Source organism: Pempheris klunzingeri, chromosome 17 (assembly GCF_042242105.1).
Source record: "Pempheris klunzingeri isolate RE-2024b chromosome 17, fPemKlu1.hap1, whole genome shotgun sequence".
Classification (NCBI taxonomy): Eukaryota; Metazoa; Chordata; class Actinopteri; order Acropomatiformes; family Pempheridae; genus Pempheris; species Pempheris klunzingeri.
The window spans coordinates 12,321,325-12,345,644 of NC_092028.1; the positions used below are offsets into that span (position 1 = coordinate 12,321,325).

General features: G+C 42.9%; 1 protein-coding gene across 2 annotated transcripts in view; it reads right to left on the reverse strand.

Annotated features, from left to right (window-relative positions):
• Nucleotides 1-24,320, reverse strand: part of LOC139216192 (trinucleotide repeat-containing gene 6A protein-like) — a 31,836-nt gene that overhangs the window by 5,968 nt on the left and 1,548 nt on the right. The window contains exons 2-16 of one of the 2 annotated variants that reach the window (XM_070847259.1): nt 24,094-24,145; nt 17,599-17,697; nt 11,992-12,309; nt 10,980-11,027; nt 7,380-9,419; nt 7,094-7,289; nt 6,509-6,981; nt 6,223-6,354; nt 5,969-6,130; nt 3,187-3,375; nt 2,873-3,039; nt 2,579-2,656; nt 2,179-2,346; nt 634-753; nt 302-439 (exon numbers count right to left, since the gene is read on the reverse strand). In XM_070847259.1, the coding sequence (XP_070703360.1) occupies nt 302-439; nt 634-753; nt 2,179-2,346; nt 2,579-2,656; nt 2,873-3,039; nt 3,187-3,375; nt 5,969-6,130; nt 6,223-6,354; nt 6,509-6,981; nt 7,094-7,289; nt 7,380-9,419; nt 10,980-11,025 (3,909 nt within the window). In that variant the 5' untranslated portion in view covers nt 11,026-11,027; nt 11,992-12,309; nt 17,599-17,697; nt 24,094-24,145. Of the gene's footprint in view, nt 1-301; nt 440-633; nt 754-2,178; nt 2,347-2,578; nt 2,657-2,872; nt 3,040-3,186; nt 3,376-5,968; nt 6,131-6,222; nt 6,355-6,508; nt 6,982-7,093; nt 7,290-7,379; nt 9,420-10,979; nt 11,028-11,991; nt 12,310-17,598; nt 17,698-24,093; nt 24,146-24,320 lie in introns of those variants that run through there. The other variant, XM_070847260.1, reaches the window with a different exon arrangement.

The window sequence follows — 24,320 nt, forward strand, 5'->3', positions numbered from 1 at the left end:
TTTAGTACTGTGTATGTAGGGTTAGGGGTTTTGTGATATGTCATTATAACTGAGGTTCTTAAGGGAATATTTTACAAAAAAAATTAAAGTTAGTATTAGCAACACAGCTCAATCTTACACTTTTCTTGTTACCAGTTACATTTTTGACAGTTTCAATGTCTGATTGCAAATCTTTTGCTCTGTTATTAACAGAATGTACTGACTACCATCAGAAGCTGCAACACAGCACTGTACACAAATCTAAAATCATGCAGCCCCTTTTTCCATGTGTGTGTGCAGGTGCATGTTTCCATCTCTCTACCTGTAACTGGTTGATCTGGTTGAGCTGTGACAGCTGGTTTAGCTGGGAGAGTTGGTTGAGCACAGCCACCTGCTGAGGGCCAAACAGAGGGTTCAGACCTCCGTTTCCTCCTGGGTACTTCAACAGGGATTGAGGGACCTGAACACAAACGAGATTTTGATTTTTGTTAACATAATGAGTTCTCCTGTGAATTAGATGCGATACACAAATGTGGGTAAAAAAGATCCTTAACACGGTGTCTAACCATTATCTAAAAATGTCCTAACATTATAAAATGTATATCTTAATAATTACATACTAAAGCTACAATTTAACCAGCATCCAGTAGTTACCTGAGAGGGCAGGATGGGTGGAGGCACTTGGTTACGAAGGTTGGGTTGGGGGGGGACTTGGGACTGGGGGCCGCCTCGGCCCTGTGCTACGCTGCTGCCACCCATCATAGGGTTTACATTCTGAAAAGGGAAGACAAAACACACACACACACAAATGGTCAAACTACCTGCAACAGACTTTAAAAAATGGTTGTCATTCATAATGTGAGGGTCAACAAGGAAAGAAGCAACCAATCATGAACCCTGTGTTGGTGACTTTGTGCCAGTAGCTCACAGGCAAGTAAAATCATAAATGAAGCGTCAGATAAATTGAAAACTTGTGTTTAACAGTATTTAAACTGGTGACCTCTTAGAATACCATTTGTGTAACCAGTGGTTTATTTAACTTCTTTTTGTAGTTGCTTTTCCACATAAAGTGCAAGTTCTTGTTGTCAGCATCTTAGGATGTGAGACTCAAGACCTGAAGACAACGGCCTCTTAATCCTTCCACACTCACCTGACGAGCGCCCCCAGGACTAGAGTGGGCAGGAGACGGCCCAGAGTCGTGACAGGGGAAAGGCTGAGCAGAATTGGAAGGGGAAAAGCTCATGCTTTGACTGGACGAGAGCTCATCAGAAGCTTGGCTATCGTAAGCGGAGGGGGAGACACACAGCTGCAGAAGCAAGGCCAGGTGCACAGCAGATGGACGGCAAGCACAGAAGGACAGGAAACACACCAGCAGCCAGAGAAGTGCAGAGAGGGAAGGAGAAAAGAAGGAAAAGAGTTAATTTTGCAGAAGAGAGGTAAAAGGAGGGGGAAAGATGATGATGATGATGTGAGGACAGAGAAACAATGAGTAGACAGTGTAGAAAAGTGTGAAAGAGGAAAAGGGGTAAAGAAGAATGAGTAGAAGAGAGGTAAGCAATGGGGTGGAAGTGAAGTAGAAAAAGAGAAGAGGGTGGAAGTCAGAAAGTTTGCAGCACTAAGTGCAGACGGAGAAGCAGCCAAGCCAAACAACCCAACAGCAGCTTTGTATAGACCTATGTAAGGAAATGAATCTCTGAATCACACAACTAGCAATTATTTTTAAAATTAAGCATGTTGCACTTCACAAGGTACCAGTGTGCACATTTTATTTGCTTTTGTTGCTTGTACATGACACAGCCTGACTAATAATTCACAATAATGAGATATGGCATTGTGGAAACACCAAGCGCCAAATAAAACGTACCCTTCAACTGATCACACATCAAATGCAGTATCTCTGAACCACCACTGTGGGGCACTACAGGGCTGAGAGAGCACAACTGAGCCAGATGTTTGAGACCCATCACACACAGGAGGCTCTACCACTGTGCACATACGTCATGATCACCACAATGGCAGAAGAGACTGGCCAAACCTCTCTCTAGTAATATTTTAAAGAGCAAAACGTGTACATTACCAACCATTCAAGTGCTGGTGTAACACACCTACTATCTTTCAGCTGCTGTAATCCCAAGATGTGTTCCTGCGGCCTTTTCTTTACCCACACCCATGGTACGATACTTTGATGTTTCTGCATACCTTGTCATAGTAAGGGCTGCGATCCATGGCAGACTCCTTGTGGAGCTGGTGTCGAGACCCAGGGTTCTTCCCCATTACTCCATTGAAGTCTCCCATACTGCCCATGTCCATACGCTTGTCCTGCACTATCCCTGCTCCTGTCTTCATGGAGTCGTCGGGAGAGTCTCTCTACATAGGAAAAGACAGGAAAATGGGATTATAGAGAGGCATAAATAAAGCACTGATCATAAAGTATTATATATTTGAGAAACTAAACAGAACAAAAAATGTGAGTATGCGCATACACAAAGTTGGATCCACCCACGGCTCCTGTGGAAACTACACGGCTGCCACACAATCATTTAAAGACAGAATTTTCGAGTGGAAGAGACAACAGTAAAATAGGGGAAATGGTGCTTACAGAGAAGCTCATGTTGTTGAACTGGTTCATGAAGGGTTTCATCCAGGGTTCATCCTGTTTGTTGACTGGTTTGTTCATCTGAAACATAACAGCCAAAAAAACCTAATTAACTGGAGACACTAAAAGCATTAGCAGGGGTTCCTTTTTGATACCTGCCTTTGAAGTGCAGAAAAACACAAAAAAATCATCTCAGAAAAATGTCTCTATTCTGTCACAAACACAAGTGGCTTCAAGAGCTCGATCAATGTTTTCATGTTTGCGGTGAACTAATGTGAAAAGCTAAACAGAACAAACCTTGTTGGAGCCTTTATGCTTGTAGTTCCAGGTGTTTTGGTCATGGGACCGGTTGTCCTGTTGGCTGTTGCTCCACATGCCAATCTCCACCTCTTCTTCCTGGTCCCAGCTATTGCCCATGGACACCTCCTCACCACACCACGTCTCCATGGGCTTGGGACCTGGAGCTTCAAAAGGAGGTGGGAACAGAGGGAGAAACTGAATACCAAGGAGTGATTGCATACATTTCTATTGCCCACTTAATGCAGAAATTCTCTCTCCTGTCACAAAAGTCAGGATATTTGAAGAGTATTCATGTTCATGTGTGTGCCTACCAGACTTATGCTGGCTGGCCCATCCAGATCCAGACTCTCTGCTACCCCTGCTGGGTTCTTCCCAGGTGGAGCTGGTGTCCATGGGCTTCCCCCAGGCAGACGTCCCATTGTCCACTGATACAGGTGGAGCAGTGGTGGGTTCCCCCCACGACGAGGACTCCTTCTGCTGGGGGTAAGGCTCACCCCAACCTGGAGAACAAGAGGGAGATACCGGTTAGAACGATGATATACACTTTCTATGAGGTTGTCTTGCACACTGGAATAGCTCTTCGCATTGATCTCATCCATCATTATCATCATCATAAAACTGAAGCCCCAATGCTAAAATACACAGAAAGGAGCACAAAAACAAGTCCTTTCTAGCCATCAACGAAAAATATGACTTAAAATATTCTGTACTACATGTCCTCACATAATGAAATGATCTTTTCAGTATTTTATCAGTATTTTTTCTTTAGGTCAAAGGACGTCTAATTGTTGCTTGCAGAACACATCTATACTTTGTTTAGTGTGCCAAGACCCCCTATGTCCCCCTATGTGCATGTTAATATAGTTGTACATAATACTGTGTGTTATCAAGATGTTTGTTTTCATTGCAGTATCACTATTCTCCCTATTCTGAGTAGCCATATGAGGCTTGTTCTGGACACTAGGAGTTAGGGGATGGGGGGTGGTATCATGTGCAAAAGATTGCATCAATGCCCCTAATTTGAATATGTAGATACCTACATCTTTTGGGACCCTGCTTATATTTTCATATTTACAATTGTGTTGCAAGTTTGCGGTGTTTTTCTCCACTGGAATCACAGAACAGAGCTCGAGGAGAGAGCCCTGATCATTTCCCTGGGGAACCCCATGTGTCAACTTGCTTATGCGTGTGTTGTTTACTTTAACTCATATGGGTGGGTAGATCTGTGCCTGAGTCCCTACACACTTTCAAATATGGGACTGTGTGTGCTAAAGTGAGTGCAAGTATGAGTTCAAAAGGCTCTTGTTACAGCTGACCACCCAGACCTGCTACTTTCTCCCTTCACAGGGGGCCTTTGGGGAGATGCCAGGGATACCTCCCCGTAAAAATAGAACAGATCATGGGGTGGCCTCAGGCTCCAGTGTCCCTCATGTGACTGGCAATATTTGCACACAAGTACATGCACACACACACCAAAACAGACAGTTTGTGTATCTGCATCTACCGCTATCTGTCACGAACGTGTATGTTGTGAGACAGATACCCATTGGCTGGAAAGTCGTACACAAACGGGTGCATGTACATCTGCAAACACACACACACCAATTAAAAGTGTAACCCTAGCCTGCATTCACTGCTCTGTCTCACCATCTATGTAGGTGCATCAGGTGATCTAACAGAAAGTGGGATGAGAAACAATACAAGGTGTATGTGCACGTGTAGATTTTAGTTGCTTGTATGCGCATGAAAGTATTTCTAACAACATTTGAGTCCGATTCTGTTTTAAAAAATGTTTGAATATATATGCGTTTAGTGGCATATCTTTAAACACATCTATTCTATCGACCAACTACTTTCAATTGTCTCTCAATTTACCATGTTGCTGTTTTCATTAATTCTTACTCTTAAATGCTAAGAAAAATAAAACCAAAATAAACTAAGATGAATCAACAACCCCATTTTTTAATAATTGCAGTACTTGGCTAGTTTTCCCCACCCTTCCTTTCAATCCACTTTGGTGCTCCACTTAGCTTGCTAGACAGCAACCCTGAATAATCCGGCCCCTCCCCTCTTCTCAGTCCACTTCAACAGTGAGCTATACTCTTTTTAGTTTTCCCATCTTACACTGGAACCATTCCTATTACCAAGTCACCAGACCGCCTCCTCTACCACTCATGGTCTCTCTCTTTTTCTCAAACCCAACAAAAGCCTGCTGTTTCTACAGCAAGCAGAATTGGTGGGTGAGAGAGAAAGGGAGGAGGAAAAAAGGCGAATGAGAGCAGAGAAAAATCGATGCTCTTAGCATTCCAAAGGGATGACTCAACCGGCTTTACAAAAAGCCCTCAACATAGACAACACCGTAGGGAGATGGGAGAGAATGGCAGTATGTGTTTGTTTTCTCTCCATGCTTCTGTCCAAATTGTGTATGCTTTTGAATACATTTGTCATTGTGTGTGCATCCACATGTTTTGTGTTTGTTCTGTCTAAATCCTTTTTAAGACCTTATTTTAGCAGTTTGAAAAAGAGAATGTGGGTGGGACTTGCACCTTTTTATCCATTCGCAAGACTTGCAGACTGCACCAGACGGCTTGCACTTACATGCTCGTGCCATTTTAGATCTTGACTTGTGAGCTTGCATTTTATATACCCTCAATACTAATCTAAAACAAAAATAAAAATGTTGATCCATAAGCTTATGCAACCCAAAGTCTGAACATGTTGTTAGAACTGTGCAAGTGAGAATCTGCAGAACTAATGAATCAATTGACACACACTCAGTGAGATGAAGGAAAGTATCCCTGCGGGCTAAAAACCTAAGAACACGAGAATAATTACATCTATTGTAGCCGACCACATAAGCTGGCCTAAACTATCGGGGAAGCAAGTGTGACTCAGGGCTTTTGGAATCTTTTTTTTTTTAGTACACGTTGAAAATGTGTGTGGGCATGTGCACATTTTTTGTACTATTACTCTGTATTTGTGTTTTCATAGTCAAAGCTGTGTGAAAGATTGTTGCAGAAAACCGGGGCAATCTGGCTTCATCATGCCCATCTGCTCTGTAATATAGGTCCATCCACACATATTCTAACTTACCAGAGCTGCAGCTTTTGTCCTGTGTAAGAGGCTGCATGGGTTGAGGAGGATGCTTTGAGCTGTGTGCTGGGTGGGGCTGGTGCTGAGAGGACGGGCCCATGGGCTCCTGGTCTGATTGGCCAGTCCTGTTCCACATGTTGACAGATCCACCACTGTGTTTACCTAAAAAAGAAGGTTTAATGGCATGTTGAGTCATCACCTTAAAAGACATGATTTATTCAGCCACAGATATTTATTAGGTGCACAGTCTTTACCGGGGTCTCCCCAAGCTGCTGTCCCATCATCGATTTCCATCCTCCGACGAATGGACTCTGGCGAAGGTTCTTCCCACCCAGTTGCCACTTCCTCCTTCTGACCTACTGTAGGCATGGGCCCTCCCAGCCAGCCTGATGGCAGAACAGGTAAGAATAAAAGTGACTCATCTATTGTATGTTCTCCCACTTAACTATCTTGCTACACAATGTTTACACAACATGTACATATGCAATTAATAAACAAGGGAAAAAAGGTTGTGATAAGATGAATTATCCTGCTAACTACCTGTGGGCTTGTTGGGGCCTTGATTGCCTCTGGATGTGTTGGACTCAGGACCTTTTCCCCACTCATTGGAGGGCTTGGGATTCAGCTCACCCCAGTTCTGGGTTCCGTGGTTGTTCTTCATTGGCTCTCCCCAGCCCTGGCTGTTACTCTGAGGATTGGGTTTGTGGACCGAGTCGCCCCAATTGGAACCTGGGTTTGGGGCGCTCTGGTCTGGAGTATTTGATCCTCCGCTCCCTACCCAGGTGTTGCTGCTGCTGGTGTTGGTTCGGCTTGGTTCGCTCCAACATCCAGAGCCAGACCGGTCACTGTCGCTGTCCCAGCCCACTGAACTTGCACCTTTTTGGGACTCCCCCCAGTGGTTGCTAGACCCTGGTCTGTTACCATCTCCACCATTACCCCAGCCTTCACTTCCATTCCCACCACTGGAACCCCAGCCCTGCTGTGATTTTGGTGCATTAGTCCACGTATTGGATCTAAACAAAAACAATGAAGGTTATCAGTAAAATACAAATGTAATGTAGGCTACAAAAAAATATTTCTGCATTGATATAATCAATATTTCTATAATGCCAAAAAACAAATTACCTGTCATCTTTGTTAATGTTATTGCTCCAGGTGTTACTGGTGTTGTTGCTCCCCTTATAGTTGGATCCATTGTCCCAGCCGCTTTGCCCACCTCCTCCACTCGGTGGAACTTTGCTGTCCCACCCAGAGGTTGGCCGCTCTCCCCACCCAGAACTTCCTGTACCTGGGCCTGAGCTGCCTGGCCCACCCCCCCAACCTGCAATTACATAAGATATATGTATGTATATGAGATTTATATCATTAAACTGCATTCACAAAAAAAGTTTCATACACATTAAAGTCCTACCTCCAGAGGTCTGGGAGGAGGCTGCCAGTGTTGAGGTGCCCCAGCCGGAGCCTCCACTGCTATGCTTTCTTTCGTCTGCTCTGGGACCCTGGTGCTGATTGTTAGGAGAATTGACATCCCAGGCGGTGTTCTGCCGTACAGGTGTCTGTCCCCATCCAGTGTTGGACAGGACTCTCGGGTCCACATCAGTCCGGGACAAAGTTGACACTATTGTTGCAGCATGGCTACCTTTTCTGCGGTGTCCCCCTTTTGGCTGGCTGCTGTCTCTGTCAGAGCTGGATCGGCCTCCGGAGCTCTCACCGCTTCCCTCACTTCCTCCAGAGCGACCCCAGCCACCAGTGACACTCCCCAAGCCATTGCTCCCTCCTCCTCCACCTCCCATTCCCATTGCGTCATCCTCCAGGCTCTTCCAGCCATTGTTGGCAGAGCTTCCTTTATGACTTCCAGCATCTGAATGGTTGTTACCAGGAGTTGTTGAGCCCCATTCTCCATTTGACATCTTGTTGTTAGATGTGGAAGAGGATGATGAGGACGAAGAAGAAGACGCACTGCTCCCCCAGGGGCGAGGTATCCCTGCTGGAGGGCCCATGATAGTTTGGTTGCCATTTCCTGGTGTTTGGCCTGCAGAGCCTGGGTTTTGATTTGAGCCAATACCCCAAGACAAGTTACTCTGGGGTTGGTTTGGGTTATTGGTGGGCCCCTGGTCCCAGCGTGGGGCCCCAGTGTTATTGTGGTTATTATTACTCTTGTAAGCAGCAGTAGAGGAGATTTGGGGGTTCCCAGCCTGCATTAAGGCAGGGTTTTGGGGATTCACAGTGTCGGAATTTGGGTGGCCCTTGTCTCCAGGGTAGGTAGTTGCGCCCCAAGGCGTACCAAAGGACCCAGGACCCCCAAGCTCTCCTTGGGGATGCTGAGGGGCTGATGAGGGGTTTCCATTGGCCAGCGGACCCCCATTCCCTCCTCCAATAGAGCCCCAGGAACAATCCCCACTGAGTTGGGGTGAGGCGGTAGAGTTTGGTGGACTAGAGGTCATTGTGGCATTAGTAGTAGTAGTAGTAGTATTCATCATAATAGTGTTATTTGGTCCATTGGATTCAGTGTTAAGGTTGGTAGGCTGTAGGCCACCATTTCCACTGTTGCTGCTTCCTAACACCTTGCTGCTTGCTGTACCATTATTAACCTCAGTGTCTTCCATCATACTGCTGTTGTTTGGAGCTGCCATGCCACCCCAGCCCAGCATGGGGCCCTGCTGGGGAGCTACACCCATTTTGGAACTCATCCCCTGAGCCTGTGTAGGCCGTTGGCCCTGGGACGCTGGGCTTGGGGTTGGATTCTGCGGCCAGGCACCATGGTTGGCATTTGGGTTTAAAGTGTTTGGGTTCAACCCTCCATTGATGCAGGGGGTGCTTCCACCGGTGGTGATCATGTTGCTGCCTGACTGAGTGCCCCATACACCACTGTTATTGACTGGCTTGTTGTTGTGGTTACCCATGTTATTGCTGCCAATACTGTTGGACCCAGCCATGGAGTAGTGGGAGGGCCCAGTGATGTTATTTCCATTATTTGCACTGCCGATGGTTCCCATCCCTCCACCAACTACCTGACGACTGTTGCCGTTGCTGTCTCCGTTCACTGAAACACCGACCATCATGGCAGAAGTCACCAGAGAGGAGGAGGGAGAAGAAGCCGTAGAAGACACAGAGGAAGAAGCATTTGCTGACATCATCATCACTGTTGTCACAGCGGCGAGGTTTTTCTCTGAGCCGATCGAGGAGCTAGAGTCTGCATCCATGCATTCTGATGCCAACTCAGGGTCTGATCCTGACCCACAGCCAGAAGAGGAAGAAGACGAGGAGCAGGAGAATGAGGAGGAGGAGGGAGGCCAGACGGAAGAGTTAGTTGAAGAAGGGTTGTTGGGCTTGTCTGTGCTTCCGTCCACTAGGACTTTGCCCCAGTTGCTGTTGCTGTCACTGCTGCAGGGAGAGCCAGAAGACCAGGGGGAAGGCTCATACTGCGACTCCAATCCAGGATGCTCCAGACCTGGAGAGAGACAGGTGGACATGGCAGAGGATACCGTTAGGTTGGAGATGCAAATTTTAGCAAAACTGAGTAAATATACTCAGGCCTTTAGCAAAGGGGGTGTTTCATCATTGTCAAGACATTTTATGTACCAGATTAAATCAACCAACAAATTTGGTCTAAATTCCCCTCATATGCATTGCTTTGATATTTTCCTGTTCCCTCAGACACATAGCTGCCCAACAGTTCTGGTTGTGATCAGTGCCAGGCCTAAGCCTGGACACAGCTGCCACCATTTTGTCCGCACAGCAGGACCCAAAAGCATGCCAAAGCTATAAACTAGGATTCAGGAAGGCCAACCATCAGCAGGAGAGGAGAGATGGAGGGCATAGGGGAGATGGAAATTGAGTGTGAAAAGAGTGAGGGAGGACAGTCGGAGTGAGGGGAGGAGGTGGCAATGCAGATGAGGCGGTGGCAACTGAAAAGATTCAGATTTGGGATTATACCTTCATTTTCTTTTCTTTTTCTATTAAGATTGCCTGAGGTCATCAACCTGCCCTTGCACGTCTCTAAAATTAGACTCGACAGACAATTTGTGATCTGAATTTAGCTTTCATGGCCATTATGCACAGACTAATTCAGTTGCAATGACAACCTTGTGTATAATATTGATGCCGGCAGCAGGAAGCGTGGTAGTGAAGTAGTTTGTGAAGCAGGCCTTCAATGTTCAAACATGCATTTTTCTTTTACAGTTTTCTGAGAGGAAGTTGGTGATTTGAAACATTGCAAGGGCTGAATCAATTTCCAGTCAAAGTATGAAAGATGGGTGTTTCCACAAAAAAAAAAGAGCAAAAAAAGGACCGGCTTTCTGTCTTGTTTGTTCTCGCTCATGAACAATTGGCTTTACTAGCAGAAGGAGGGAAAAAAACATTATGCAGGAGCTTTACAGTTTAGTATTTTGCTTTTGGTTTGCAAGCAAACATCCGAAAGATGGAGCAGCACAGTTCAATTTCCCTTATCTGACCTATGAAGACACAGAGGGCAGAATGCCTGCAGCATTGGCTATCAATTAAGCCTATTAATTGAATATGTTCTGTATTTTGACAATTCATGCTTCGTTACAACAGATTTTGTCACTTAGTGACAAAATGTACGGCTCATTTTTCTTTTTCCTGTTTCTTTGCCAGCTATCTCCTGAGACCAAAACTGTGTGTGTGTGTGTCTCCGATGTGTTGGTTGCCTATCTCTAGGTCCTTCTCACTCAAAGTGCCTGTGACTTTCAAAGCCTGGCCAAAGCCTTTCAAACGGGCTGCCAGTTCTCTGTGGAGCTTAGTGTGTTCACTTGCCAAGTCGAGTCGTGCACCCCTTCACAACCTCTTTCTCACTCACTCATTCATCTCTCCCTCTGTGTCTCTGATACACCATGAATGCAATGCGTCATCTCTCAAGGTAAGGTCAGGTCAGGTCAGGTCAGTCTGGGTCTACCTAGTCCGTCAGTCACAGTTGATAGCCAAATTAAGACATTGGCAGGAAGAATGAAGCACGGAAGAACAGGGAAGGAAGACGGGCATGTGTAGTCACCTGTTTGATTAGGGGAGTGGCTGACGGAATCCCGAATGGGAGCCATGCCTGGAAACAGAGAGAGGAAAGACTGTCAAACAGACTTAGCGGGAGTTAGAGATGGAGCCAGAAAACAAACACAGTGGGTATATGTTAGAAATAGTTGGAGCAGATAGGACATTCAATGAGAATCAAGCACATAGAGAGGGAAACAGTGTTAAAGTCAGTGTAAGAGTCAAAGTATCAAGGACTTGCAAGTAGAAGAGTGTTAGTGGATGGATCATGCTAGTTGTAAGTTAGTAGTTAAAACTGTTCATCTAGATCATAATATGAAAGAATTGATCCTATATTTTTGACAAAAGTAACTCAGCATAATAAGTTGTTGGGAGTGTGAAATTCTCTGGGATTTGATTTTGGTGCTTATTCTCAAGTTGTTGTTTTTTTTAATCTTTTACTGCAACCTGCTGATAACAGAGTGTCAGAGTGTTTCTGATAACAGTATGAGTGCACACCAACAAATCATCATATTAGTTATTCAACAAATTATCACAGTTGTTATATGAATTTGGAGCAAACCAGCAAAATTGTGCCTTTTCAATTTTCATTTCATGTCAAAAAACCTCAAAAAAGAAAATGTTGGACAAAATACCATTGACCTTAAACATGCTATGTAATTCAAAGGCCACCACTGGCTTATTATCAGGTTTATTATACGGCATACTTCAAGTTGATCATGTTTAGATGCTTTGTAGGGAAGCCAAAATTATGAATTTATTGCCATCTTATGCAAAAACTGTTCTGAAATAAGTAGAAAACCATCAGAAGCTATGAGCGATAACTTTTTAACATTTATTTCCATTAAAATATAATTGTACACTTGTTTTCTTGCTTATCCAAGAATGTGACTGTTGGCAGACCTTGTGCTTGTGTGGGCAAGTGTCCCTGCCCTCAGTGGGTATGAGGATGCAGACAGATCTAACTGAATACGATTCCCTGCCGTTTGCGTGTGCGCTTCTTTCCTTTCGTGGTTTACCTGTGAGCGGAGTTGGTGGCTGCGTCTCCTGGCTGGACAGGAGGGCGTCCCCGGGTTGAGTGGAGAACAGGTGACCTCTGGTTCCCAGGTCGACAACGGGGAGATCAAAGGTCAAAGCTCAGAGGACACAGCCTCAAGGGTCTGAGGTGAAGAGGCAGGGCTTGTCAGAGCGGGCAGCAGGCTGATCAGGACCCCTTGGCATTGCTGAGGACTGTATGTGTGTGCGTTTGTGTGTGTGTGTAGGTGTTTGTGTGGGGAGGGGGAAGGGGGGGTGTGGTTTAGATTTAGGACTCTGCCTTGACTTGGTATCCTCTGGCACTGCAGAGAAAGACAAAGAGACAAAAGAAGAAGATGCTTAGTTCAGCATATTGCGTGCCCATTATAGATAATGTCTATAATAAATCATCAACTGCTCAATGACAACATCCATAAGTGTTTCAAGAGCATTTCAGACACAGTCGTCACTTGGGTGTCTCATGGAACACACTTTTTTTTAGTCAATCCAAAGCAACTCTGAGACATGACACACACACACACACACACACACACAGAATGAATTAATAAATATAAACACTCTTTTCTTCTTGTATACTTCTCATGAAGCCTACTTGAAGAGAAAAATTTTTAGAATTATTGCAACTACAGGAGATTGCATCATGTAAGATCAAACTATAATGCAGTCATTTATGATGGAGCAACAACAGGGCGATTTTACTCGTCTACTGAAAACGGCCTACTTTTGTGCACTTATTTAATGGAAAAGTAATTCTGGTGCCAGAGTGACAATCACCACCAGGTGGTTTGCAGTGGGATTGTGTCTGGCATAAGAAAATTGGCATGCTTGGTGTTCATGCTTGATGTCTTCTCTGTGAATCTCTACCAGCCCCACCCAACACAAACAGCCAAAGCTGATCATGTTCCTGTGGTCCCAACGTGGTATCTAGCTTGATGTACAGTTACACTTTAGAGGTGGACAGGTCAGATCAAATAAAGGCAACTGGCTAAATGTGCTAGAGATAGCGACTTCCACTATGCCAATTCAGTGACGTTGGTAATTGTGTTGTAAAATAACTTCAGAGCCTACTTAACCCAGCGATCACAATCTTATCCTTCCTCTTTCTCCTGTTGAAGGACACTGGCCCATTATTCCCATCTCTCCTTGCCCCTATACATGCGAGTCAGCTGGGTTCGTCAGAAATGTAGTCCAAACAAAAAAGGGAGACTGACCACCTCGCACACCTTGAAGGGGGATGATTGTGTATGAGATAGGGTAGATTAGGATTATACCAGCTTAAAGCTGGTAGCACTACCATAGGCCACTGTGGCAGGTAAGCAAAACCTCTTATCCTTGAGTAGTAGTAAGGGGACAAAGACAACAAGAGACAGTGTGGAGGAGGTAAAAACAATAAAAAGGAGGAGGACAAAAGCAAGAATCAACAGAGAGGAGAGGGTCACAGACATCCCTCTGAAAAAGTGGACCAGTGCGTTTGACAGCATGAAGATAGAGAGTATGTGCGTGTCTCCTGACCTTTTCTTGGTGCAGGTTAGCAAATGTGTTCGCTTTCTCTGCCTGCTGCAGCAGTACACAGGTCTATTTATAAACCGTCAGTTCAAATAGCAACCACTCTGTTCACTAGCCAATATGATAAGAGAACAAACAAACCCATGTGTGGACAATCAGCAAGTGTGCAGATGCAATGAAGCATACATGTGTTACAAGTTTGGAGCAAGTGTTACAAACTTTATTGATTTCTAATATTCAATGTGGAGTGGCACATTTTGTGTAGTAAGAATAACTTCATCACAACAAGACAAAATAACCTACGTACTTCATATCAGAGAAAAGGCATTTCCAGACCCACAAAGAGGGATCCAATGCTATAATACTCTACATATTGACCAGACGCACTTAACCAAGGCCAAACTCCACCTTTGTTAACTCACAGCTCACTAGCTAAACCTGGGCACATTGCCAACATCTAAACATAATGCCTGCCAGAAGCTATTTAGCTGCCCCTCTGGAACCAATCAAAAACCGACAGGACAATGATATCATTACAAAATAATCTCCTAAGAAAGTGGCCCACAAGTATTCTATAGAGGAAGCACTAACCAATAGACAAGAAACAGCTGAAACACAGAGCGCTGACTGTGGAATTGACCTGCTCCCTCCAACAGCCACGCCAGTAAAAGGGCAAGCCCCTTCCAGCAAACTGAGTTGTTTACTTCCATGGATCCTGAGTCAACCTTCTTACATGGAAAGACCTCGGTCAACTCCAAGGCATCCAATTCAGCACAGAGAGAGCTGTTTATCCTTATAAGGCAGTGCAAATCAAAGTAATGTAGAAAGATGTTCAACACTTTACTTGAGGCAGCACTCATCATGCACTAATCCACTATAGGTTAACGGTGAATCATTTTCTATAAGTCAAACTCCCTGCATGTACTGGTTGTCTACATAATATTGTGAACATGTAGCTTTAAAAGCTGAATCAATTAGTCCATCAACAGAAAAAATAACAATTTTAAGAATGAGATAATCATTTAAGTCACATTTCAAAGCATCACATTTACTGGTTCTGGCATCTAAAAGTGGGGATTTGATTCTTTAGGTTTTGGATTATAATTGGACAAAAAGCAATTTCATTTAAACAATAATTAAGATAATAATTAGTTGCAGCTCAACCATGAGCATGTTCGCTGCTGCCGCTCAGTACGTGAGAGTACAGTTTGTTCCTCTTTCCCCCTGCTACCATTTGAGAACGGCTTTCATGAGGGCCCCTGGAGTTGGCAGCAGCTCGACTGCTGCTATCATCTTACAGGCAGACTGAGATGGTTGGGGGAGGGGGGGGGGGGGGGGGGTATATAGGGACAAGACACAAACACAGAGTGTGCAGCTGAGGGATAGAGAGAACGAGAAAAGTGGACAGAATAGGAAAAAATGGATGATACCAAGGTAGGGAGGAGGGAAGAGAAGTGGAATGTGAAAAAGTAAAAAAGGAGGGACAAAGAGGCTGAGGCAAAACAACCTGTCATAGGAGTTGATGTGAGAGGAATGCAGCTGCAGCTTCTGACATGTATAAGAACCAAAAAGGTCAGCTTCCTTAAGTCAGCGGCACAAGAATCCAGTACAATGCATGCTCAGTTTAACAGACAGAGCAAGAAGCAAAGAAACTAAAGAGTGAGAAAGAGGCAAAGCAGCCAATATGCGGAAACCAAGAATAGTGGAAAAGGATCAATAGAATTAACCCATCAAGTGGTTTGACCCCGTTTTCTACCTCTCCTGTTACATAAACTAACCTGGGAAGCAGGAGTAGAACAGCGGACAGATCTAAGCAAGGGTACATCTAAAACAGACATATGAGACTGTTTTTGTATGTGTGCATTTGGTCTTCAAAGGCACACCCTGTAACAGGTATATTTATATGGACGACAGCAAACAAAACTAATTATCTAGGGACTACAAATTAAGCATGTTATGTTTAAGGTTCACGGTAGAGCCATTTGCCTGATATGGCTATTATTTAAGATTTGTTCCACACTTAGAAAGTGACGCCAAAACAATTGCTGCAGACAATATATGCATTACAAAGGTTAGTATTTGACCTGACTGTCTAAGACACTATATGTAGAGACTGTCAGCAGAACATTGTTTTTAGCACAGTGCTTTGTTGCCAAACCCTGACATGTTCTTTTAACATCATTTGCATGCCAGTGTAACACATTAGGCCCTCCACAATGTTTAAAAAAAAGAAAAAAGGTACACCTACAGCAGGCAGTGTAACCGGTATAAAATATTATTCTCTGGAGATAAACTACCCAATAAGAAAGCTCTTGTTAGGGAAGACCCTGTTGTCATGGCAACTTTCCTAAACACTTCCCCTGGGCTTGTCTGAGCAAGATGACATCAACGCTAGAAGCACATGCCAGTGTCTGTATGCAAAAACCTCTCATTAATCAACAGAGAAGCTGCGGGGACAGCAGGGAGTGAGAGCAAGCAGTCGACTTCCCCTGTTTCATGGGCAGTCAACGTGAAGGATTGAAGAGCACAATGGAAGTGTGAAGAAATTTACCGGAGTGCAGGTGTTACTGTGTTGTACATGCCTGCATCCATGTCACAGCACTAAGCAGCACATGAGATTGCAAAGTCTGTGAGAGTGTGTGCAGAAGCAGATAAGTGCTTTGGGAGGGGTTTGGAGGGGCACCCACACACACCAGACTGAAACTAGGGGCAATGTGCGCAAAAGCACAAGCTTCAGGTTTTGCTTGTGACTCATGAGCTTGGTCTGTCCATTATTCAGTCATCCATTTGACTTTACAGTCACCTGTCCACCCACACCCAGGTTGGTAGAGGCTGCCACAAGCATTCTCAGGAACTTTTATCTACTCTAGAAATAGTTTTCCATTAGTCAGGAGGAGTGTTGTTTGGTACGTTTCTGGCTGCTGGTTTGAATTCAGTAGCGAGTGTATTGTTGTAAGTCTTCTGGGAGTTGAACATGCTTTGGTGTTTTATACTACGCTAATTCCAATCATGTATGGTTAGGTTTAGTCATTAGAGAGTGAATGCCATCCATTACAGGTTCTCAGACCTCAAGCTGCCTTCAAACATTAGGCCTTTTTGCTTAAAAAAGTAGTCAAAATTGATCAATTATCACATTTGGTGCAAATCAATTTTCTGTCAGTCCTCTAAACCATTTATAAGTGCAGCTATTCCAGACAACTGGTGCATGCGAAGGCGCTGTTGACAAGTGAGGCCAAATCAGCCTATAGATTATAGCTATGATAAAATACTTAAGTACAGAGACACAATGATTGCACTCTTGTTATTATGAAACTATTATTTGGAGGGGAGTTCTTCCAGGATGTGCCAGTTAATAGTGCGGTACTACAGAGACTTTAAACACACCATCAAATCCAACAACATAGTAAAGGGGTGAGACGAGATACACAACAGGATGGAGGTGGAGAGGAGTGAAAAACAAAAGTGAGAGACAGAGAGAGCAATTGAAACAGAGACACACTCAAGGTCAGAGATAGATGCTATCAGCCTTTCTGTCTACACTAGCCATGACAGTAGTTTCAGCTGTAACCGTAGTAGGCTCGTACAAACAGGACTCAATGGAAACTGTAACGGCAATTCAAATGGAAAACGCTACTACGTCACATGGCAAAGTACACCAGCACTGTCGTAAGAGCGAAGCACACTGCACTACTGGGACAGACAAACAGAACGCAGACCATGCAGGGAAAATAAAATGTTGGAAAAATAAACATTTGAATATTTTGAACTCATGTAGGCTTCATAGCTGAAATGGACGAGCAGTTTAAAAATTAGACAATAAGAGCTGCTCTCTCTTGCCAAGCAGTCTTCTGGGAGTTCAGCATGCTTTGCTGTTTCATACTGTGCCGATTTCTATCAAGTATTGCCAGAATCATGTCTTCCAACAAAACTGTAGCACTGATGGTTGTGAAACTAACTTTTGCGCATCTCGAGTACAGTTCTGTTGCACAATATATACATTGCACAATATATAAATCCTGACCTTGCTTACTATGCAGAATTGCAACAGATCCTAAGAAGGCAGAAGTCATGACATCTTCTCTCACCTTTTGACCAGTCCTATATCTTCTTATCCTCCTTCCTCGTCACACTCTCCGTCTCTCTCTCTCTTCCATCCACTGTTCTTCCCTCCGTGGGTATGTTCCCTTTGGACAACAGGAGGAAATACCATTATGTGTGTTGCTTATGCAGCTTCACCAAAAGAATAGATAAATGAAAATTCAAAACGATGTATCAACAAGTGCTTGGGTGATTTTCCTCCTTTTCCAGCAGTATAGACGCATGACTTTGAAGTCACTGCTTTGCAAAGCTCAACTGTCTGCATCAATTAAAAGGATTGATGAGCTCAGAGGCGTACGAATCCAGTGGATCAGACAATGTGGAAACGGCTCTTGATTCCCATCCATATAGCAAGATATCATTTATGCATGCATGCAAATCCATAAAACCATCACGGGTTATTCATCTTTTTCCTCAAGAAAACTTGTTGGCTGGTATTCATTAGCATGAGGTGAACAGAGGAAGAGAAGATTTTTATGAAATCGTTTCACTTTCTACATGCAAGGATGGCCATTTTCATGAGAACAAAACATTTGTGGAAAACATTTCAGACAGCAGCTCAACAAATCAATGGTTTAAGTCAGTTAAAGTAAAAATTAAGCAAGTTGCCAGATTTTTAAAGACCAAACCATTTATTAATCAAATGAAAAAACACTGAACAAATCTATAATGAAAATAGTCATTGGTTGAAGCCCTTTCACATTACAGACTGCTTGTTCTTAAAGTCATACTAGTGGTATTGCACCAGTTGTATTTCCTGATGACAACATGAAACAAGATGAAACATCTGGCTGCAAAATATAAGAACTGCTGTACATTTTCACTACTCTTGGCTGAATAGAGTACAAGTATTGTGGACCTCAAAAAAAGAATTAAGGTCCTCCTACTAGTGTCCTAATGGTTTGTAATCAGACTGTGCTTCTCCCTGACCGAGTGTTAAGTTTAACTGCACTGGGCCTGGTGGGTGTGCAATTTAGCCTGCAGGAGAAAGCTGCAGGCTGCAGTCTAATCCAATAATGGGATTACAGCACAGCATTTACCTTAGCTATAAACAGAAAGACATACAGAGATGCTGAAACAACTCAGACACTGTAGCCACAACATTAAATGTGTAATCATTTTGCCACATTCAGTTTGATAACTGCACAGTGGCTCTGAAATATTAAAATGTTACTGTAGTTGTCAAAGACAGCATGCAGCCATAAGATTCTGCATTAAACATGGAACAACATTACTTTTTCATTTAATTTAAAATTACTTAAAATTTACTATTAACATTTTGTGGTTTTTAAGAACTAAATACAAGATAGTTTTCCATTAAATCTAAAGGCTAATTTATCGCCAAGCCAGGGGGCTCCAGTTAAAAATGACTCAACAGTGGTACATTTTATTGATCAATATGCAATTTGAGTGGTTTGACTGTTTGCTAGACAAAATCAGCTATTTGCCTTAATCTGGTACAATCAAACTTACATACAACATTTTATCCTTTTTTGTTACCACCTTCAGTCACCTCCCTCCTCCCTCCGTTCCCACACTCCTCGCCGCCCTCCCCCCCCTGAACCATCAAGTGCTTCAGCAGATGGCTCTGGGTTCAACAACAACAACAGAAGAGCATGGTGGGGACCCTCCTGGAGTGCACACATACACACCAAGGACAGCATCTGTTTATGAATGGACAGACAATTGCCCATCCCCCGACAGATACAGCTGACACAGTGAGGGGGGCACCGCGAGTCACCAAAAGCTAAAGGAGGGATAAAGAAGAACAAGGCACTTAAACCGGGGGGGGGGGGGGACTAAGTTGTGATTGAAAATATATTTTATGACTAGTCTTTGCCTTTTCTAGTGCCAGATGGTATTAAAATACAGAAAATCAAATTCATTCCAAGACCCAACCCTGTACTTAAACGGCTAAAAATTAATGTATGTTAGTTATCAAAAGTTTGACCAAAAATGGCTAACAAAATTTTCATTATCAATTTCATTTAAGTCTAAAAAGTTTAAACAAGAGAAAAAGTTCCCAATACCCACGATGAAGTCTTCACTGTGCTTGTTTTGCCTGCCAAACAGTCCACAGCTAAAAGATATTTCATATTGTTCATTCATTTATTCATAATGTCATTTCAGAGATAGAAAACAGTGTAAATGGCTGGGATGTGTTTGACATTGGTTGATCAATGTCTTAGGTGATTATTTGATTACTGTGACAGCTGCAGATTAATTTTATGTCCATCAATCCATTAATCACTGCTTGATTAAGTACACATACTGAGGAGAGTACCTGCAGACTCAACAGAGCTGACAATTCCTGTTTCAGTGTATTACAAAGTGCTGCAAAGACTCTTAGACTTTAATAAGCCTCCGAACTCCAAGCTGGACTTTGTAGTTCGTGTTGTATTTTTTCAGTGGTGCCTGTAGCAACCCCAACAGCAAAACTAATCAGCCTGAACATAGCCCTCAACTATCACCTTTATAAGGTCATGGCTGAAGGTGAGTTATGTGCTTCATGTGTGTCAGAGCGAGGGTCAGGGTTTAAGAGGGCGCACTCACACAGAATAAACATTAGCTACATATCACAGGTGGGTTTTCCCAGCTCAGCAGTGGCAGCTCACTCAAATAGCTTCAAATAATTAGAAACAATGACCAGAGCATTATTTATTTCACTACGTCAAGAAATTTCAAGCTTCAAATTTTGGTATATTATGCATTTCATACTGTGTATGGGCCATGATTCAAAATCAAGCTGTAATCATCACGAGTACTCTTCCCTCTAGGCAACCTGAGAGATGATAAGAGCAGGTGCTGACCATGTGTTTTCTGTTATTGTTCTTTGAGTTCGTTAATGTACAACCATTATAAAATCAGGTCAGTAATATAGTTGTCCTGCAGCTACTCAGGACATTACCTTCATTTACAAAACTGCAGGTATATTTACTGCTATATTCTTCTCGAGTGTTTCAAACTGTTAATCTTAATTCAGAGAATCTGCTGTAAACAAGGTTTCATTTTTTATCATCCACAAAATAGACATAGAAACTACTTTTACTATGTCGCTTTATTTTACAACCCGTTCAGGACAGAAAACAGCAGCCATTTTCACTTTAACATTCAAATAACCAGAGTGATGAAAAGGAATCGCTTTCTAATAATATCTCATTTCTAAATATGGTCTTTGTTGTGTTGAAGTGGATAAACTAACAATTTGGACAGCTGATTCCACTATTAAGCGCATACTTTTTGGTTTTTCCATCTTGAGACAGAGGGGGGGCTGAGAAGGAGAAAGAGCTGCAGACAGATGAAAGATGAGGAAAATAGTTGTCACTAGTGGTGTTATATACAACTCTGTAGCCCAATAGATTAGAGTCCAGTAAGAACAGAAAACACATTTCAGTTGGCTGCAAAGAGGTGTTTAACACTTTGGATCACCAATATGTCCTGGTAAACAAAGTGAACTTCTCTGAACTTCCGTCTTTATTAACTTTAGGCTCTCTGCTGCATTCAGTTAAAGCTACTTCTCCTCGTCCTTTGTGCGATTCACAGTGTAGCACAGATTTTTCTGCCAACCACTTGCTTCTTCTATGAACCCTTTTCTGCCTGCTGTCAAATAAAGCCAAAACACTTTAGAAATAATAATAATATATATAAAATAAATAATGTATTTGAGTTTCTGAGGAGGTAGGGAAATCTGAGGCTGTGGACCACTGCATCCTAAGACCCTGTAGGAGGGTTTTATACTCCCAGAAGTGAGTCATAAAGTGAATAAAGCTAGGACTTTCAAATTTATCTGAGACAGAATATTGATTGCCTTTGCGGTATTTGTGTGAAAACAGCTACTTCTACAAGACTACAGACATACACCCAAACGTAAGCTGATAGAAATGAGCATCCACAAACATACACTCACGAGAGTTTGTCTGTCCCTGAAGGACAAAAGCCAGAGGGTAGTCGCATGGCTAATTTACATGTACAACACCACATAATTTGCATCAATTTGCATTAGCATGTTCTCACCGAGGCTGAACACTGGAGGGTCCATTCAGGAAAGCCATCACTTAATTAGTGAATGACAACGAGTGTCCCCTCATCACAAACAGCCCAACAGTTAAGGCTTTGTGAGGCTGACACTCAAGATGAGACATTTCCAGCCTAGCTGCATTAAACCTGTCGATTCAACAGCTCAGTCAAAATCAGGTCGGTTCATTTCAGGTCATTGTAACTTAAGCAAGGCAATATGATATTTCTGTCTGGAAAAAAAGCCTTTCAATTTCGCAGCTGGCAGCGGAGGGTGGGGCAAATTGTGAATCAAAGTATTTCCAACAGGAAATGCAGGCTTCTGAATTGCAGATTCAAGCTGTTTATTGGTTTATAACATAAACCAAAATTATGAACAAAACCATTAAACTGAGAATAAACATGGAATTGAGGTCAAAAATTTGTAAAAACACCAGTCAGTTTCTAATAGCCCTCAATGTCAGCTACAATAAAGCTAAAGGCATCATCCATCTACAAAGCTTAACAACTTGCTTGCACTTTAGCCTTGCGTGCATTGCATCCTGTCAACAACATCAAATGCTCCATTTCTGGTCCTTGCTTGTTGCACTCTCATGACCATCTGCAGGTGTGGCTTTACAGCTCTGAGGAGCAACGGTCAACTACCTGATCCCTAACCAATGTAGCAATGTTGCAACACCATAGGAATTTATAGCACTGCTGTATAAAATTCCAAATGTGATGATCTGAAGTTTACCGTGCTATGGCTTCGATGAGCCATCAACACCTTGTGAAAACTCCTGATATTTTTAGACAAGAATGAAAACATGTGGCGCAAGACAGGCAAAAGCGAAAGTGAAGCTATACAGCACATTGTTCTACAAAGGAAATAACACCAGTCACAACTTATTACATTATTTTGTCACTGTGGTACTATTATCAATGCAACAGGCCCACAAGAAATAGATTGGATCAATGAATAACAGTGAGCAAGCTGGATGGTGAGTCTGTGTCTAGAAACTGACTCACAGTTGAGTTTTACTTATGCATATGTGAAGGGCTTTAGAGGAGGAGCGCTGAACACTTTTTCAGTTTTTGCCCTTAAGGATTTAATTCCGGTGCAACAAATGCTAAAAATGTATTGATTCTATAATACCATGGTTTGCAGTTTATAGAAACCACCACATGTTATTTGTAAACTTAAGGACAGTACTCCTTTTAAGAACATACAAATAACATTTTCCAAAAGCCAAGTATTGCAACAGAAATGGCCTCATGCAGCACTGCACTATTGGTAGCATGATATTTATGAAACCAAAACTGAGAGTTTCTATCTACATTTCTGTAATAAGGCATTGCTGCGATTTGAAAATACAACATCTCAGAATTAAACACTGGGAGTTGAATGTGTATGCCGTGTTTTTTTTAGATTAAAGGAAACATGACTCCCATGAGACCGATCATCTTAATGTTAGTGTGGGAATCTCAGACGCAATATAACTACAAATGTGGCATGTTATGTTAAAAGAAAATCATGTTACTATACGTGTAAGGATACTTTGTTTCTCCTTACATTTCTTTAGCAGAATTCACTCCCACAAACACATAACTGGAAAATACAGCCCATGCTAGAAAAATGTGAAACTGTCTTTATCAACCAATAACCAGCAAGCAGAATACTAAAGTGCATAACAAAGTCATTAGCTAAGTATTTTCAAACCATGAAACACAAATACATTACAGGACATAAAAAAGAAACAAGACTAAACCAGCATTGGAAACAGAAAGTTGACAACTTTTACATCTCTTTGAAGAACATCCCCAAACACTGAAACAACAGACACTTTTAGTGATGAGAAGGAGACGAATGGATGTACTGGCTCTCTATAATTACACACAAACTAAAAAACCCAATTCGGGAAATTGAGCATGATAACAAGATTCAAACACAGATTTATGCTCTAAAAACAGAAAACAGATTAAACGCAGCCCTCGGAGCGGGCTGATGGACTAGTTGTGGTCCACGGCTCTATTGTGTGCCCGCATGTGGACCAACTGTATGGACACAATGAGCTGCACAAACACCTCTCCACACACAAAACATCAGGACTCTGGCTTCTCATTTAGCGATTTTAAAACAGCAAAGCTTACTCAGCACAATGCGGCCTAGACCAACCCAGACCCTCCAATTCAATTCAAACGGAACTGCATGTGCTTGCATAAGCAGCAGCTGCCCATCCCCTGTCCCCCTTACCCACCCACCCACCCACCCACACACCTCTAGCAGCCCACCCCACACACACACACACACACACACACACACACACACACACACACACACACACACACACACACACACACACACACACACACACACACACACACACACACACACACACACAATCATCTAAGAAGTGGCTGGAGAGGTGATATAAAGTGATACACATGCTCTTAAAATGAGTGCATGTGTTATATTTGAGCACACTCACCTGTTAAGATGCTTCAGCTTCTTTGGTGGCAACAGCTTCCAATTCCCAATCTCTGAAAAGACAAAGAAGAAATCAGAGGGTTTATCATGCAGATAGGAGAGAACACATGTAGCTAAATAAAACTGATTACAAAGAAGTGATACTCTGTGTGTGTGGCTGTTATATAGTTTGATTTGTTTACCGTAATTAAACAGGACCTTGTTAAAAGTACATGTGAGAGGGTTATG